General features: G+C 39.2%; 2 protein-coding genes across 2 annotated transcripts in view; both read right to left on the reverse strand.

Moving 5' to 3' along the window:
* The window catches only part of abcb8 (ATP-binding cassette, sub-family B (MDR/TAP), member 8), an 842,402-nt gene that overhangs the window by 541,815 nt on the left and 280,587 nt on the right, over positions 1 to 20,000 (reverse strand). The gene's annotated exons all lie outside the window — the stretch shown is intronic.
* LOC114653103 (ankyrin repeat domain-containing protein 7-like) overlaps positions 1 to 20,000 on the reverse strand; it is a 71,530-nt gene that overhangs the window by 41,401 nt on the left and 10,129 nt on the right. Inside the window, exons 3-5 of the mRNA XM_051928773.1 lie at positions 16,589 to 16,771; positions 15,935 to 16,041; positions 15,573 to 15,710 (exon numbers count right to left, since the gene is read on the reverse strand). Of these exons, the coding sequence (XP_051784733.1) occupies positions 15,573 to 15,710; positions 15,935 to 16,041; positions 16,589 to 16,771 (428 nt within the window). The remainder of the gene's footprint in view (positions 1 to 15,572; positions 15,711 to 15,934; positions 16,042 to 16,588; positions 16,772 to 20,000) is intronic.

The raw sequence follows: 20,000 nt of genomic DNA on the forward strand, positions 1-20,000 counted from the left end.
ACGTTTAATTGAACATGTGTTAATATGTATGCTTACACAGTATTAAAAGACAGTGAGCAACGTCATTTACCTTTGTTCCCGCGTATGATAAAAGGCGAGCTTTTAAGCCTGAGAAATCACCCCGTAAATGCACATGTTTAATTGCACATGTGTTAATATGTAATATGTGCGTGTATATATATATATATATATATATATATATATATATAGATAGATATATATACACATACAGATATATATATACACATACAGATATATATATACACATACAGATATATATATATATATACATACATATATATATATATATATTATATATATATATATATGTGTGTGTGTATATATATATATGTGCGCGCACGCGCGTGCGTGTGTGTGTATATATATATGTTGATATATTATATATATATATATATATACACATATGTATATATATGTGGATGTGTATATGTGTATATATATATGTAGATATAAAAATATAAATATAAAAGACAGCAACACTCATAACAATGACAACACAATTACATTGACAATCATGTTACGTTATTTTTAAAATGTTTCCTTTACTTTTTCATAACCTCTTTAACACACTACTTGTCCGCTGCGAAGCGCGGGTATTTTGCTAGTATATATATTATATATATGTATACACACACATACATATACACACATACATGCAGTTTCAATAACATAGAAATCAATATAAACAACATTAACATCATTATCATATGAGAATATGAAGTAATATATAAGAAGCACATTTCATATAAATATAAATTATTAAACAGTAAAATCCATCCATCCATCCATCTATTTTCCAACCCGCTGAATCCGAACACAGGGTCACGGGGGTCTGCTGAAGCCAATCCCAGCCAACACAGGGCACAAGGCAGGAAACAATCCTGGGTTTTTATCTTTATTTTATTGTAGAATCAACTCCTATCTGCGCACACCAGGGCGGCTGTGGGCGGATGCGTTGTCACTGGTATTTTGATAAAAGAATTTGAACAACATATAAGAAGCGTATAAATTATTAAACAGTAAAACATTAATGTAACTTTACTTCTTAAATGTTAAGTACTACTGCAGTGCCTTCGGGTATACCTCATTTTTTGTTTGCCCATTACATGGTTAAATGTATACATTTTTTGGTGTACCTACCCGAGAACACGCGACATATAACCGAGCGTGGGAGAAGCATGGATTTTAAACACGCGTTGAGTTCATCTGCTGGTCTCCCTCGTGGAATAACTGGTAATGTTTGACTAAAATCTACAGCGAGTAAAACGACATTACCTCCTATTTTTTTTTTACGATCTCTGAGATCTTGCTTTTTTCGGTTCAAGGCTTCATAAGCTCTTTTATGTTGTATGGTGTACTTATCCCAAACCATCATCTTTGAATGTTGCAAGACTTTCGCCTTGTATGTAGATCGGGGTAATTACATTCATTGCATTCCTAGTGTGAATCACAATCTGATTGTATGGGTGGTTACCTGGCACTGTAGGGTTGCCACCCGTCCTTTAAAATACGGAACGGGATTTATCCCGTATTTTTTTTATCATTTTTTTTAAAGCAGCGTCTCATGCAAATCATCCCACACGCATTTTATGAAGATGCCTCCTTTCCTACTTTTGATTGGGCAATACTTGACGTCATCGTTAGTTTGATTGGTCTTTTTAACTGTCCAGTGAGGAGGGCGGGTCTTTTAAGTAGAGTCTGCAAAGTGTTGGCACTGGGATGTGGCACCCGCTGCAGTATGCGTCCCTTATTTTTTTGTATTAAAAGTGGTAACCCTACCTGGCAGGTAACAGTTATGTTTGGTCATGAAGTCGTCTAAAATCCGCCACGTGCCCTCTTTTAATTGTGAGAAGCAGATATATATAGCCAAATTCTCGCGCTTCGTTGCGGCGAAGTACTGCTTTTAATTTTTTAAGAAAAGAAAACCTTTTTAAAACGGATCGAAAATACAGTATACCAATAACAATTTGTTAAGGATCTGTTTTTTTCTGAACCTCGCTTTCACAGCTGTCGCGCTACGGCGTGTGTTTCGTTTATTTGACAGTATGTAGATCGTGGTAATTACATTCATGGCATTCGTTTTCTGAATCACAATCTGACTGTATGGGTGGTTACTTGCCAGGTAACGCTTGTGGTTGGTCAGGAAGTCGCCTTACATCCGCCACGTGCCCTCTTTCTGTTCCCAGAAGCTGATCATAGAATGGTTTTAATAGTTTACTTTCAAATAATGCAAAGAGTATGCAACACATGTTTCTCCCTAATTCTGGGCTCATCAGGCATACACACTCACTTCATCCTCTCTCAGGAATCGAATCTCTATCGTCAGCGCCAGAGTTGAAGCCCCTAACGTTGCGGTCAGCAAGTCGGCTAACATCCGCCATGTGCCGTCTTTCAGTTGCGAGAAGCAGATTATAGAATGGTTGAAACTGTTGCCCCTAACGTTGCGCTACGGCGTGTGGTTCGTTTATACCTCGTGTCTTCTCATTAAACTTTTATCTCGCGAATATGTTATTGCAATCCGCAGCGGGAGCGTTTCTATAAACTTAATTTAAACTTACATTTTACACCGTGCTTTGTTTCCCTTATGAACATGCTTGTATGCTTCACTCGCTGGCTTCTTATTGTTTCGCTCCCTTCTCAATTGTTTAATGAATTTTTTGTTCTTCGCTGTTTGCAGCTCTTCCTTCATTTCTCCCTACTGAGTTCACAGTCTTTTCACGTGATTACGTGGGAGGCGTGATGACGTGACACTCAACTCCGCCTCCCACGGCCATCAAGCTGCCGTCCATTACAGTATATTGTCAAAAATGAGGTTCCAGTTATGACCATTACGCGTTGAATTTCGAAATGAAACCTGCCTAACTTTTGTAAGTAAGCTGTAAGGAATGAGCCTGCCAAATTTCAGCCTTCCACCTACACGGGAAGTTCGACAATTAGTGATGAGTCAGTCAGTCAGTCAGTCAGTCAGTGAGTCCTTTGCCTTTTATTAATATGTATAGATTAGGTGAATGGGTTTGACAGGCTTTAATGGGCTATAAGGCAGGTCTTCGTAAAAATTGCTCTAATGGATACTCACACTTTTGTCAATTTTGGAGCATACAGCCCCCATCTGATTATGGCCCAGTATAGGTGGCATTATTAGCAGTAAGAGGCACTCCATCAGGCTGTCTTAAACCCCAAAGCCTGTACTGTAATGCACAAGTTTGCTTGCACTTTTGTTCTAAACTAGACTCTAGTCACACTGGGCTGCAATTACTCTTTTTTTTTTTTTTTTTAAAAGGAGTTCAAGAAGTTAACTTTCTGAGTGCTGTTGTTACATGGCACTTTAAGGTCAATTAATCAATTATTTATACCTATTTGACCAATTCAGATACTTGGCAGCCAGAGCCAATTCCAGCAGCAGTAAACACTGGATGAGTGACCAGTCCTTTGCAGTGTATGTTCAAATACTCAGATCTACAGGATGTGGGAGGAAACCCTCCAAAGGATTAGGGAGAATGTACAAACTATGAATAGACAATGGCCAGGCCTACAATTCAAACCCAGGCTCCTGAAGGCATAACGGGAGATAATTTTAGAAGTGACCAATACCACAGAGATTAGGATACTGAATCAGTTGACTCACTGTAAATCGTAAAGTCACAGACTGACAAAGAGTCATAAAAACTACTGTATTTTCTGCAGTAGTCTAAAAGGAAGAACAGGTGTTTTAAGTAATAGTATGACTGAGAGCAGATACCCTGAATGCCCTTACTGAGGCTGCAGTAATGTGTGGACCTTGCACAGCAGATCTCATTAGGGTCCTCAGACACCACCTTATTCAAGCTTTGAAAAGATGTCCACTGTACAGATGAGACATCATACAGAGTTTGGCCTCTCTTCCACTAAGATCAAGAACCTGAAAGAGGTCAGCTGTCTGGTGAATTTAATTGCAATCAAGTATTCTAAAAGAGGTTTTATTTGTACACTGACTATATTACATGAAAGTAAAAGGATATTTTCATATATACTGACACAGCAGTTGTGGAAGACAGACCTGTAGGACAAATGTTTTTCTGCAGCTTTATTTATATTGTTGCTTAAGTTACAGGTTTACACCATATAGGAAAACTGTTTTTTCCAACTGTTCAGCACAACCAAAGTTATTACTGCACTCAGATGGCCTTATATTGATTTTATTTTTCTTTCCAAAAAACCAAGAGAATTTAGTTTACATTTATTTATACAACAGTACTGTGCAAAAGGCTGTGTTTATTTGCTTGCTAAAATGCTTTACAACATTAAAACAAATACAAGTAAAAAACAGTTTTCTAAAAACACTGATATCTTGTGAGATGGTTAGAATACCTCAAGCTTGGTTCTCAAACCTCTCCTCAAGGCACCCGAGCCATTCCATGTATTTGTTAAACATCAGCAAATGATCCCTCAGATTCAAATTAAATTAATATTTCCACCACCATCCCCCCACCTCAGCCAAAAAAAATTAGTGAACAATTTTTGCAACTGCTACTAACTGTGTTGTTGGAAGTGATAGCTGAAAAAATATTTTCTCATGTTTTCATGGAGTAAATTTCTGACACAACTGGCTTACAAGGGAACCAACTTGAGCAAACAGTAAACAGTATCTAAACATCCATGAAAAACATCTCAATTACTCATGTCATATAATCCAAATGTTTGGAATCCAGTCACAGGTTCAAAGTGTCCCAAACATACAGTATAAATGTTTGCTGAAATACTGTTAAATAAATTTCCAGGAAAACTCCTCTTGTGCATAACAGTGAATCAAAAAACAAACAAGATGAAGCTTTTGAACTGACAGCTGCCTCCCCTTCTTGAAGAAGTCTTACTTCAAGAAGATAACTTCTGCATCTAAAATCTTGCGTCTAGAAGATGACAAATGGCACGGCAAAGACCCTAACAGTTAGCTGAAGAAGACAACACCACACCACATAGACGCACAAGTAACTAGTGGCAAGGACAAGGAGTTCACTTCACCAAAAGCAAACCTCTTCACTTGAACCCAAAGCAACAACAATTCCATAGAGCACTGGAAAACATCCTTTAAGGCTTGGTATCAAACTGCTTATCTGGGGCAAGATACATTAAAACTTGTCACACACATGGGTCAGAAACAATCAACAGTCTCAAAAGATGGTCATTTCTTGCCAAACCAGGGGGTTGCAGTGTATACTAACCCTTTCTCTCATTCCACCTGCAGACCACCCAAGGGAAATCCTACCTGCGCCTGTCAACATCATTTCCGGTCCAAGTCCCGATGACATCACTTTCACCAATCCACCTATAGAAATGCTATCTTGTTCTCATTAGTTCAGTTCTGTCTTGAACTCAGTCTGCAAAGACCGCATGATTGACGATTTTTTTTGCATTTGTTTCAAGTATACAGAGTGGCTACCCCAAACCTTTTTCTGTCTCGTTATCTTTTTACAGTGGGGGTAGTTGGCAGGATTTCACTCCAAGATTAATCAGGAGCAGGACCCAAGAACCCATCCGACAACCATGGCATCTGGGCTCCAGACTCTGAAGGTCCATGTGGAGAGTACCGCACCCAGCTGCCAAGACTGAGGCATAGGCACAAGCACGTGTTGCTGTTCAGAAGGACAAGGCGCAAGATCCATCCCAAGTATTGTTAGCTTAGCAAGAGAATGATATCATCAAATCTTATCTTCCGATTTTTGAAAAAGCAGCCACTAGACACCATTGGGAGCATGTGGATCGGGCTAACATAATAGCACCACTCCTAAAGGGAGAGACACAGAGGACTTTCGAAGGGAAAAGCTGTTAAATATGACCTACTAAAGGCAGAGATCTTCAAAAGATACAGTGGCTGCCTGGACCAGCAGGAGAGGATATGTCATAAGTCGGGTTGATCCGGAGTGGCCAACGCACTCACAGGCATTTGACTTAACCAGTGCCCAACTTTGCCCCTTAAGGCCAGATGTGAATGATGCCCGGCAGATATTACAGCAAGTCGCCTGTGATTTCCTAGTTAATGCCCTTCCCGATTATCTTGCCCAGCCAGTTCATAGAGTGGTTTCTCAATCCGACAGAGCAGAGTGCTCCACTCGCCAAACACGGACACGGCACTTCTCTATTCAATGGCCCAGCTGTCGCAGCACAGAGCAAGCACAGAGTCTATGGACAAGCAAATGACTCCCCCACACTCTTTCAAGTGTAAAGGAGGTGGATCACACCATTCTCCACTGCCCTTTACTCTGCGAGTCCATAGACTACAGCTGGGTCAGGGGAGAGGGGTCCTGTGCACTTGCTAATCTCCTTACTTTTCCACGTACAGGAGAAGTGCTTATTAATGGATATCGAGTGATAGCTTTAATAGATTCTGGTAGCAGCATGTCTATTGTTGCCTGACGATTTTTGTTACCGTGACAGTGGTTAAATGGAAAGGCCAGTCTAATTTGATGAAATAATAGGTGAATACAATCAGGGTTTGTTAAGGGAACTTACAGTGGTGGTCCTCCAAAATCCCCCTTTCCAGGTGATACTGGGCCAGAACTGGCCTAAAACTCATGGGCCTCTTAAATGGACAGAAAAGGAATGTCCTAGGCTGCCTCCACACATTTACACAGCCAGCTGAGAGAGAACATATGGCCACCCACTGTGACATGTTGATCCCCTGGACGTCATTGGGCAAAGCATCATCAACCAACGAAATGGTATTGCTGGGTGAAATCATGCCCATTGAGGTCAGCCCTGACCATCTTTCTCTTTTACATTTTCATTTCAAACTAACTCCCGCCAATTTTAACACTAGAATTACCAGAGCCTACGAAAACACTCGTAGATCCGGCCACCTTAAATCGATTCGCCCCTCTCCCTCAGCGTCTTTTGTCCTGTAAATGTGCCGATTAAGACAAGCAGCCAGCAGCCTGCTATTCCATCCCCCACCGCCGCAGACCGTGCACAAACTTCTCCCAACTCATGCGTTGATTGATTATTTGGGAGTGAAGTGCTGGAGTTTTAGAGTGGAAATAATAGATTGTTCATGTTTTCGTAGGCTCTGGTAATTCTAGTGTTAAAACGGGAACAATGGAACGACGATTCCCTTAAGTTTGCAAAAAATTTTGACATTAAGTGTATAATGTGTGAGGACTGAAGTCCAAATATATTTGTACCTTTTGTGAAAGTATTTATTTGATAAAAAAACCGAAGAAAAAAGGAAATGGGTTAGTGTACTTCATTGTTACGATTACTTTAGTAGTACAGCGGTAAGAACTGCTGAATCATAATCAAGAGATCGTGGGTTTGAGTCTTGAAATGTCATGAATTAAACGTTTTTGAGTAGTGAGTTGCTTTTATTGTTATTATACAATAAAAACATACCTTTGATTTGAATCTCTAACAGCCGGTGTAAATGTATGGTGTTTGTAAAGGTTAGTGTTTCTTTTTTGATTCAGTTTTATTCTCTCAGTCACATTCACCCTCGCCCCAATCTGACACTGCGGTTTTCAAATAAAGACATGCTATAACAGAGGTGAATTCAGATGAGAATGAAGGTTCTACATCGGAGAAAAAGAGAACAGAAGCCCTCCTCTCAAGAAACATCCACTCACATAAGAACAATGCAGCTGCACCAGGCATAAAGGCGAAAGATGGCACAGTTTGAAGGCAGCAACAGGTTGGCTGTCATCCTACCAGTCAGTTATGCTACATTTACACAAATCTTTGTAGACACGGAACACACATGAAATGCATGTGTTCCAAATAACGATATATTATTTACACTATACAGCTCCCGGTACCGCACTAACAGATAATGCTTGAGTTGGGAAAGGGATTTTTACCATTTCTGTGGTGATGGGAGGATGGGATAGCAGGCTGTTTGCGCTTATCGACATTTACAAAACAAAAGATGCTGACGGAGACGTGCAAATGGATTTAAGGTGGGCCGGGTTTACGAGTTTTTTCGTAGGCTTTGGTAATTCTAGTGTTAATGGCCAACACACTCAACATCCTATGCCACAGGGCCCCCACTTTGTCTTGAATAACGACCGTCTGTATAGGGTAACAGAGCTGGTGGCAGGTGCAGGATGGCCATCTGGATGCTGAAAAAAAACATGAGTGGATTAAGCTCTGATTTTATTAGCCGGGTATTAACGAGGAGGTTTGATGCTTTTGCACGTTCTTTCCAGAGTGTCAACTGCATCAAATTAGTAGGATGGACGGTTCTCCTCTGGCTCCCAGTCCCCTTATTGATATCCCATTTGAATGTATCGGTGTCGATTTAGTAGGACCTCCTACAGCCCTCGATTAGAGGACATAAATATATCTTAGTCCTCGTTGATTATGCTACCCCTACAGCCCAAAGCTGTACCTCTGCACAGAGTTACATCCAAAGCCATCACACAGGAATTGGTAGGGGCCTTTGCGAGAGACGGCATCACTAAAGAAGTTCTGACAGACCAGGGGCCTCATGTATAAACGGTGCGTACGCACAGAAATGTTGCGTACGAACGTTTCCACGCTCAAATCGCGATGTATAAAACCTAAACTTGGCGTAAAGCCACGCACATTTCCACGGTAACTCATTCCTTGGCGTACGCAATTTATCCGCCCGGTTTTGCAGACTGGCGGCACCCAGTGTCAAAGCAGTGCTACTGTTCCTGTGTGATCACTCTTTCTTTCTTAAATCCACATTCCTGGCGCGGCTTTATAAATACACTGAAATTAACTGCATATTGTTTATTAGTGTAATGCATCTGATTGTAATTAACCTGTAGCAATATAATGGTCCAGGGAATAGCCATAGTATTCCAAATACCATAACTGCTTTAGCGTTGTAACTCTCACTGCATGTTCTTTCAGCTGCTCCCGTTAGGTGTTGCCACAGCAGATCATCCTTTTCCACATTACTCTTACTGCACCACTCGGAGTATTTATATCACTGTATCTGAGTGGGAAATCACAGCAGCAGCTGATTGGAAAGAGAATTATCGGTACACAGCATGAAGCAGATGCTGCCTGAGCCACAGCAAACGCTTTAGTCCCTGTACGGACTTCGCGGTTTAGAAACAGTTTCATCCCAAGAACTCTAAAAGGCACTAAATCAGTCCATCAAGTGCTCCTTGTAGAACTGTTTGCACTTAAGTACAATTACCCCACTGTAAACTTGCACTACAGTTATAATATTGCACAACCTGCGCCACTTTATAAAGCGCGTATTTACATGTGATGACGGTATTCATTTCTAAGACGAAATGCAGCAAAACATGTTGATTATATTATACAGATAAAACTTTAACTTCATTTAAATAATCTGTATTGTTTATAATTAAACATGTGAGGACACGGTACCGCAGCGCTAGCTAGTTCAGTAATTGTTCCTGCCTTGCTCTGTATTCTTGCTGGTGCTGACGCAACACTGGAAAGATAGACGGATATAATAATTAAACACGTACTACTAAGATATTTCAATGTTCCTTAAAAGTTTTGAAGAATCGAAGTTCTAAGCTTACAAATGGCTTCACGTCTATTACAGAGCTTATTGTGTGGCGATTGAGTTTTTGGAGAAAGAAAAGTAAGGACAGGAATTGGAGGTTAGTACGTTTGAAAGAGACAGTACTGCTGTGATAAATTATTTAATTGAAGGTTGCGCATGGCGCAGCAAACCTCTTGCGTGAGACATGAACAAGCACTGCGCCACCGTGTTCCCACGTTTAATAACATGCTTTCATTCCTATCATCATGAAAAAGATATCACGTATACATCTCAGTATTTTAATTATTCAGAGAGCTGTAATATCACGAATGTAATGGATTATGTGTCCTGTCGGAGAAAGAGAAAGCCCGTTTAAAAAGCAGGTAGTGATTCATACACATAGAGCACATTGAAGATCAAATACAGAACAAAGCATTTAACATGCCACTTTAGTTACAATGGGATTTGAGAAACTAGTAAATTAAACGATTTTAAGATGAAGTTTATGATGTTCTACTTTAATGGCAAAATAAACTACGTGATTAAAGTGGAAATTTCGAGATTAAAGTTGACATTTCGTGCTTTTTTTCCCCCACTGTGTGCCTTTTTTTTTGTCTGTACCCTAATAAGCTTTCATATGACACTCAGACGGTGAGCTACGACTCGCTTTTTCACGGCGACTTTGATATGTGATTTCTTTTTTATTTCGGGCACTGTGCGACTTTGTGAAGTTGAGCCTTCGAGTTTCTCCGACACTCTGTCACTCGATCAGCTTCCTTTTGTTGATTATACCACTGTTTAAACCAACAAATAGTACGTTTTTCCTTTGCCTCCACTTGGTATTCGCTGAAATTCTTATATTTTCTCCCGTGCTTTTCCCATTGTCTTTTCACAGAAGGCTATTTATATTGATTTGCATATTCAAAGAGGCGTAATTCTGGGAGGAGTTGGGGCGGGACAGAAGGCGCGTGCACGTGCGTTACTTTTCACGCAAATCGGGATTTATGTAGTGGAAGAACGTGAAAGTATGCGTGCGCACAGATTCCTGCATCTGGATTTTTCTGTGCGTACGCACAATCCCGCTTTTGTGCTTACGCCATGTTATAGTGTGAGTTCTACGCACGGCGTTATACATGAGGCCCCAGGGGATGTCCTTCACCTCAGAGACGTTCAGGGAAACAGCCAAGGTACTCAAAATAAAGTGTCTGAGGACCTTGGTATATTATCCACAAACCTCTGGTCTAGTGGAGTGGTTCAACCAGACCCTCAAAAAGATGTTACATAAGGTGGTCAGCGAGGATGGGAGGAATTGGGACCAACTCCTCCCAACCACTTTATTTGCTTATTAGTATGTCCCCCAGGCCTCAACAGGTTTTTGAATTGTAAGTGACAACTATAGCATATTGGACACTCTTAGAGGGATGGGAGGAAGAGGTACTCCCCTCCTCAAATATACCAGATTATATATTTGTGCGACTATATCACACAATTACGTGTTAGATTCACAAGCATTCAACCTATTCTCAAAAGTCACATGAAGATCCAAGCAGCATAGTCCCATTGATACGACTGTGGCACATCTCCTCAGGACTTCCGGCCCGGGAGAGAGAGAGACTTTATTAATCCCAAGGGGAAATTCACATACTCCAGCGCCAGGTTACTGATAAAAAGTAGTAAAAAAAGTGTCGCGTCATGGTCATCGTTCCTACCTCCCACTCCAAAATAATGGCACATTGGCAAAGCTCATACAAAGTTAAGGAGAGGAAGGGGCTCATCGATTACTTGGTAAAACAACCCAATCATGGACCAAGCGAACAGGTGTACCACATAAATCGACTAAAACCATGGAGAGGACCCTAGTCCCTCCTCCGGACAGCTCCATTAACTCTTTGCACATTAAAAACAACCATTAACTTCAGACCCAATCTGACCGCCAAACAACGACAGCAGATGGAATCAGTTATCCGGTCTGTCCCAGAGGTAGTGAGCCAGAAGCAGAGATGGACACCTCTGGTCGCGGAAGATATTGTGACAGTGCCCTGGGGTGATTGCCAGAGAACACCTATACTGACTCTCCTAGGCAAAAAGAGCCGAAGTGGAAATGGAAATCAAGAACATGCTGGATCTAGAAAAGTCATAGTCTCTGGTTCAGTCCTACATTATTAGCACCTAAGCGCAACAGGAGTTGGAGGTTTTGCATTGACTTCCATTGGCCTAATGTAGTTTCACAATTTGATGCCTATCTGATGCCACGAGTGGACGATCTCCTCAAGTGGCTTGGATAGGCAGAATTCTTGATCACACATGATATGATGAAAGGGTATTGGCAGGTTCCTTTAATGGACTCCACGAAAGCTAAGACTGCGTTTAACACCCCTAATGGTCTTTGGCAGTATGGTGTCCTTTCATTTGGGTAACATGGCTGGTGACCAGCCACCTCCCAGCATCTGGTGGATAAAGTGCTAACCCAAGTAACTCCTATAGTGCAGACAACCTGGAGGACGTTGTCATCCATTCCAGTACATGGAAGGAACACCTACAGCAGGTCCAAGCAATGCCCCATACACTAGGAAAAGCTAGTCTTTAAATTAATCCAAAGTAGTACTGTGAGGCCACAGTGTTCCAAATTTCATGTCATGTGGAAATAGCCCCATCTGATAACCAAAAGGAAAGCCCAAGCCTTTCTCGGTCTAGGATACTACTGCCGGTTTGTTCCCTGTTTCTTAGGGAGGCTGGGGCCCTTGATAGATCTGACAAAGAAGAGGGCCCCAAATACTGTGGTATGGGATGATAAAGCAGAAGCCACATTTAGTGACCTAAAAGTGGACCTAACGTCAGCAACAGTGTTGAAAGCATCCAAATTTTCTTTACCTTTCATTCTCCAAATGGGCATCGGGCATAGGTCTTGTGCTGAACCAGAGCTTTGATGATGCTGAACACCCTGTCATGTTCTGAGCCGGAAACTGCTAGACCAGGAAACCAGGTATGACACAGTGGAGCAGCTTTGACGATCAAATGGATGATTACACAACTGAGGTATTATCTCCCTGGCCATGGGTTCACCCTGGTTACGGATCATGCACCCTTACAGTGGATGGCCTTACACACAAGTCGAACCCATGGATCACAAGGTGGTTGTTAGACCTCCAGCCTTACAAATTTTCACTTGTCCATCATCAAGGCTGTCTCCAGACCAATGCTGGTGCACTTTCTCGGGTTCACGATCGCTCGGTTCGGACCGCCTGGGCCGAGTCACACACATGCAAGTAGGAGGCATCTAACAGGCTCAAAAGATGGTAGTTTCGTGCCAAACCAGAGCCTGCCAGTGTGTACTAACCCATTCTTTCTTTCTCCTACAGACCACTGAAGGAAAATACTGCCTCAGCCTGTCAACATCAGATCTGGTTCCAGGCCCAATGACATCACTTCCTCTGACCCACTTATACAAATGTCATCTTGTTCCCATTAGTTAGGTCCTGCCTTTAACTCGGTCTGTAAAGATCGTGTGTTGTCCATTTTTTTTGCATCTTTTCCAAGTATACTAGGTGGCTATCCCAAACCTCCTTCTGCCTCGTTATCTTTTACAAACTCTAAGCAGGTATGAAACAGCCAGCTAAGAACATATTTTCTCATGCTTAATTGTTAATATGAAACAAGCTCATGATTAACTGTATGAAATAAACTTGAAGGTTTTACATACTTAACTAATTTACAGTCCAGAAAAAAAAAAGCATCCAGCCTATTCTGTGCAACACATTTGTTTGTCTGTTGTCCCTTTTTTATTTTAATATAAATGGTGATCATTTTTTTTATAATCCTTGTTTTTCAAAAAAAAAAAAAAAAAAAAAAAAAGGTTTAATTCTGAATTTTTAAACAAGTGCACTTCAGTTACCTTGGGTAATCTAACTGAGAAAGATAATCTAAGCAGGAAAGTACACACCTTTCTAGAATATGGATGATGCTCTGCTTTATGCAGAACGCATATACAAGTTAACATAAACTAAAACATTAAAACAATTTAGACAAGAACAGGTCATTCAGCACAACAACGCTCAACAGTCCCATTCATCTAAATTTTTGAGTTTTGGAGGTACCTAAAGTACTACCCTGTTCCACACTCCTTGTAATTTACTATATGCGTCTACAGTCTAGGGTTCATTGCTTAGACAAAAACCACTCATTTTTGACCTAAATCCACTTATTCTTGATGAAGAACTTTACTTGAAAGTAACTTATCTGAACAAATAAAAGTGTAAATTTTTAAAAATATAATTGCTTACTATTATTTTGTTTATTCCAACAGAGAGTAACCGTGGCAAGAGCACATTAAAGCTGCATTATTAATGTCAGATATTAGGATTGGGGAAAAAGTTAGACTACACCAAACCAAGCCATGCATTTCTGTCTCAATGTACCCCCATCAATGCTGTAAAACACTGTTTATAATAAATGTTACTAACATAGGTAAAATAACTGGCAGGACTCCTAAGACAATCAAACAAAACTTACACAGCTATAAAATGTCACAATACAAATAAATCCATAAAATGCTCTTAATTACAGGCCATATTCAATACTTACACAATTTGACATTACTCTCAAGCACATGTATATACACAAAATAAATTGACCTATATTACGCAAAAAATGCACACTTACACAAAATTCAACAAAGAAGCAAAATCTAGTTTGAAACAGTCAATTATACTAATGAATAATGTAAAGGATGAAATGTAGAATGATGGTGTTTTTGCAATAGTTTTGACCTGACCATTTTGAAGCACACGACTTGGCAGCTTGTTGGCTGCGGACGGTGGTGAAACCTAAAACTGTTTAGTTATCCCACCTTCTGGTTTCTTCCAGAGCATGCAGATGAGAATCCATAGTGATGAAAAAGAACATCTGGTATTAAGATGCAAAATCAATTGACTGATAAGTATTGGGTGTTGGGGACACACACATACGGACACAGGTTTTCTACAGGCTGCCGTTTTTTTATAGAGAACAAAAAAAAAAAAAAAAGGGTTGACAAGTGCAGAAAATATTCAGTTTTATCCCCATAGGGCAATGATGTCAATCACTGCTTACTGCTGAAAAAAATGGAATAGAGAAAATATTCTACATACATGTAATACAGCGACTAAAACACAAAGACCAGTTCTAACATTACGAACACATTATGCTATGAACTACACAGAGAAACAAGGACAGAAATCACAAAACTCCACACCAATGATACTCAATCCAGGGTTTAAACAAGTAGCCAATATCAAAAGAAAATTAGTAGATGCTCTGAACATATTTTAATGTGAATACGGAAATGCAACGTAGGTGACGTCAACAGCGTTAAATGTTGAATAAGCATAAGGGGAAAATTGTGAAACAGCATGTGCACCTATTTCAAACTGGTTAGCCATGTTGCCATTATTAGCACTAGTACCTGTTATAATCCCAGAATTTTGTTTATGATAATACACTCCACTAAATACCTTGAAGACAATGGATTGCAGCAACATAAAATACAAATTTCCAACATTTAAATAAAATCCTAATAAGACTGCTCACTATTGAGCTAATGCCGTGAGAAGGCATTAATCTGGCACTCTTAACAATAGTATAATCATTCATACATTAGATCATTGAGAGCAAGGTTGTTATACAGAAGTACCATATTATGTCATCTAAAAAGAACATGAAGGAAACAAATGTTCCTGCAAATAAGAACTTTGCCTGGACTGTATTTATAATGGAGTTATGTACATATTTCAGTTGTGTGCATTTTTTGCAGCCAAGTTTTGGCCCCTTTCCTGCTTTCACCAAAAGGTGAAAGTTGCTTATGTTCATTTATTCTTTTTGTTTCCCATTCTACACAGTAGTAATGTTTGTTGTTTACAGAATGAATTTAACATAATAAAGATACAGAGATATACTGTTTTATGTATCTAACTATGCTTTACCACCATTCTAGCTTATCTGGTTGCAGCATGAGACCAGAGTATAGAACCACAAACTATTAAAAGTCACTACGTGTACAAAAACACATGTAATGCAAAGCTGATAAATAAGGGTTAAACTCATAACATATGGTACTTACTCATTATTTTTAAGCATCAGGGCAAAATCATTTGCAGTCATTCCTTCAACATCTGTCACACATATCCCTGCATTATACTGCAAAAGCAGTTTAACAATGCTGGGATATCCATATATGGCAGCAAACATTAAAGGAGTCCTTAAAAAATAAAACACATCAGTTTTACTCATGCTCTATTGAATCTAACAATTACAAATAATTTCCTCACATGCTTTCAGCAATTTAATACTCAACACACAAAAAATGAAACTTTAAGACTTATTCTAAATCGGAAAATGCATACATTTCTCACCCTGGGCATTAGCAAATGATTTCACAATTAATGGTTAATACAGATCCCACACAGTAAAGCCTAGCATTACCTTTTATAAACAGAGACAGAGTTTATATCAGCTCCCATTTTCAGTAGAAACTCGACCATTTCTTTATGATTCCAAGCTACTGCCAGATGTAAAGGAGTATACAGATCCTAGTTTGCATGGAAAGAAATATTAAATTATAACAGCTTTAAAAGAGCGTAATCATAATTCAAATGTTTTCATTACAGACTATAATTCGCTGAGGTTCAACAAAACTAACAATATACAAAATAACAGGCTCTAAGAGACACACATATTTGGAATAAAATGGGCAATGCAACCTTTAGGAGACACCCCACCAGCTAACTCAACCTTTTTTCTTTGCCCTGGAATTAAGGCAAGGAGGACAAAATTCTAAAAAAAAAAACAAATCCTCTACTTATTACAAATAACACCCATAAGGGAAAACCCTGCCTCTGTCTCTTTCTCTCTCACAAACACTCACATCCATCCCTTGTTAAGGCCTCATTCTTAACTGTCCTCCTGACAGTCCTTCTCAAGCTTGTCCTAGCCGTTTTCTTCAGCTACACAGTTACACATGTTGGCCAGTTGGTGCTGCAGTCTCATTTCTCACTACCCTGATTCTCTTATTTTTAAATTTTATTTTACATATTGATTGCTTATCTTCCTTACTTTAATAAAATGCTAAATGCATACCCGATTTTTGAAATCAATGTTTTTTGCCATTGTTTTTATCTCAAGCAGTCTTGCGGCCAAGGCAATATCAGATGCTGCAGCAGCATGGTGCAAAACTGTGTCCTCATGGTGACTTACAATGCCTGTGTCTGCACCCAGGTCCAACAGTAAAAATGCACACTCTCGTTTCTGCCGTGTTACAGCCTGAAATTCAATTAAAATAACATTTCTAAATAACAATCCTTTTAAGCAAACAGGGAATTTACACATTACAGAATGTTAATTTGTCAAGAAATGAAATTCACACTTTAGACATGTGGAGATATTATAATATTCTATGGGGCTTGTATTGATAAACCAAACTGCTTTTATATCTGTTGCCTGGATTAACACTAGAATTACCAGAGCCTACGAAAAAACTTGTAAATCCATCCCACCTTAAATCGCGTCTTAAATCAGTTTGCACCTCTCCGCCAGAGTCCTTTGTCATCTAAATGTGCTGATAAACACATGCTACTAGCAGCCAGCTATTCCATCCCCCCACCGACTTAGAATGAACTTCTCCTAGCTCATGCCTTGCCTTGATTTGATTATCTGGGATTGAAGTGGAGTTTTAGAGTGGAAATATAGCGTTATTTGTAATACACGCATTTCATTTGTGTTCCGTTTCTATAGTAGTCTGTGCATACACATTTTTAAAACAGAAACGTTTTCATATTCTAATAGTAAATGACAAAATGTAGGCATAAACTATATAACGTATGAAGCCTGAAGTCCATATATCAAAGAAACACTTTCACAAAAGGTACAAATAAGAGAACACGTGCGCTTTTATTCAAAAATATAACGGCACAAAAAAAAAAAAAAAGCCGCGTTAGCATGCCACATTGACACTCTTACTACAACCGCCGCGGTGGCGTAATGGTATCAGCTCCTGACTGGGAATCAGAGGGTGGCGAGGTCGATCCCGCACGGCTCCACTTCGAGAAGTGAACTGCTCTTATTCTTACAATTTTAGAATAACAACATAAATTTGATTTCAGTCTGTAACAGCCGGTGTAACTTATGATACTGGTAAAGGTTAGCTTTTTTTTTTTTTAATTCACTTTTCATTCTCGCAGTCGCATTCAGAATCAATCCATACAACCCCATCTGACACAGCTGTTTTCACATAAATAAAAGTGCACTTTTATTCAAGACTATAACCGAAGAATAAAGAAAGCAAGTTACAGTTGGTGGTTGATACGACAGCTTACGTGGTGCAATGCTAAGAACTGCTGATATCAAGTGACGGGGAGATACGAAGAAGGCAGCTTCGCCAGCGTTTGTGTGTCAGAACCCTTTTGGGGGGGGGGGGGGGTGGCGGTAGTATGCATCGTGGTACACTGCAGACCTATAGCGCGTCTATGTCAGATGGGGTTGTATGGATTGATTCTGAATGCGACTGCGAGAATGAAAAGTGAATTAAAAAAAAAAAAAAAAAAGCTAACCTTTACCAGTATCATAAGTTACACCGGCTGTTACAGACTGAAATCAAATTTATGTTGTTATTCTAAAATTGTACGAATAAGAGCAGTTCACTTCTCGAAGTGGAGCCGTGCGGGATCGAACTCGCCACCCTCTGATTCCCAGTCAGGAGCTGATACCATTACACCACTACGGCGGTTGTAGTAAGAGTGTCAATGTGGCATGCTAACGCGGCTTTTTTTTTTGTGCAGTTATATTTTTGAATAAAAGCGCACGTGTTCTCTTATTTGTACCTTTTGTGAAAATGTTTCTTTGATATATGGACTTCAGGCTTCATACATTATATAGTTTATGCCTACATTTTGTCATTTACTATTAGAATATGAAAAACGTTTCTGTTTTAAAAATGTGTTTGCACAGACTACTATAGAAACGGAACACACATGAAATGCGTGTATTCCAAATAATGCTATATTATTTCCACTCTAAAATTACACTTCAATCCCAGATAATCAAATCAAGGCAAGGCATGAGCTAGGAGAAGTTCGTTCTAAGTCGGTGGGGGGATGGAATAGCTGGCTGCTAGTAGCTTGTGTTTATCAGCACATTTAGATGACAAAGGACTCTGGCGGAGAGGTGCAAACGGATTTAAGACGAGATTTAAGGTGGGACGGATTTACGAGTTTTTTCGTAGGCTCTGGTAATTCTAGTGTTAATAAAAGTGTAAATTTTTAAAATGATCTAAAACATACTAAAATATTAACACTATTGAATGTCTACAGTATATTAAAACAAATTCTTTAACAATTTGCAGAGGTAGTAGTAGCAGTGGTAGTAATGTCACATGTACAGAATGTGATGAAATTCTTACTTGAATATCCAATTAACATGAAATATCAACGCATCTTTATTTAATAGCCAACACAAGTCTAAACGAACAGTATCTAATTTAACTGCTCCCTTTCATGCATTTTCCAGCTTGGTTATCATTTCCAAATATCATATTCACATTAGATTTTATACATCAGTATACATATTGTCACAGTACTTTGTAAATTTCAAAATGTAAAAACAAAAAATTACTATATTTTGAATTACTGGAATAATATCAATGCAAATATTGTATAGACCTCCACAATATAAGAGTTACTGAAGTAAAAGAAAGCAGTGGGTTGCGTTTATGAACTTTACAAGATCATTTCTGATGACCATCAGACAAAGAGCAGTGCACGGCCTAGTTTCAATCTTAAATTGGTCATTGTTTGTGATCCTATCTAAATTTCAATCCTACAGGGCACCCAGTACAGCTGACTCGAAGGGAATAAACAAATAAATGGTTTGGCTTCTAAGGGAAACATAAGCTTATTAAAGTAGAAAATGCTATATACACGAATATGAGACATTAATTTAATATACAATACAGGCAATGCTAATACACAAGAAACTAAGAGAATTTAGGGGTTTACACCTTGACACTAGCATGTCTTCCAGGAAATGTGCAGACTTTAATAAAAACAAAAACATTCAGACTGCATTGTACAAATTCTTAAGTATAAATCAAACGTTATGTGCTAGTGAGACCTCATGTGGAATATTGTGGGCACTTCTAGTAATAATCCTACCAGAAAAAAGGCTCAAAAGCTATGATGAGAACAGCAACCTGGTGCACTCTTGAACTAAAGGACATGTCATTTGTGATGTTTTTTTCTGATCAGCTAAGGGAATTAAAGCTTTGCTAGTCTTGAAAAGATAAAGTTGCATGAGGATTTAAGCGATATTTAAAAATTTTCAGTCGATTCTTTCAAAAATTAAATCACATATTCAGGCAATTTTGAAAATAAAAGTACATTCAAGACAGAAGCCAAGAAGATTTTTGATACATAAAGGAAAACTGGATTTTGTAACAATTTACTGAGTCGTGTAGCTGGGAAGGAAATGTTTAAAATTATCTAGAACTGTCTATTAT

The sequence above is a fragment of the Erpetoichthys calabaricus genome, chromosome 6 (genome assembly GCF_900747795.2).
Source record: "Erpetoichthys calabaricus chromosome 6, fErpCal1.3, whole genome shotgun sequence".
Classification (NCBI taxonomy): Eukaryota; Metazoa; Chordata; class Cladistia; order Polypteriformes; family Polypteridae; genus Erpetoichthys; species Erpetoichthys calabaricus.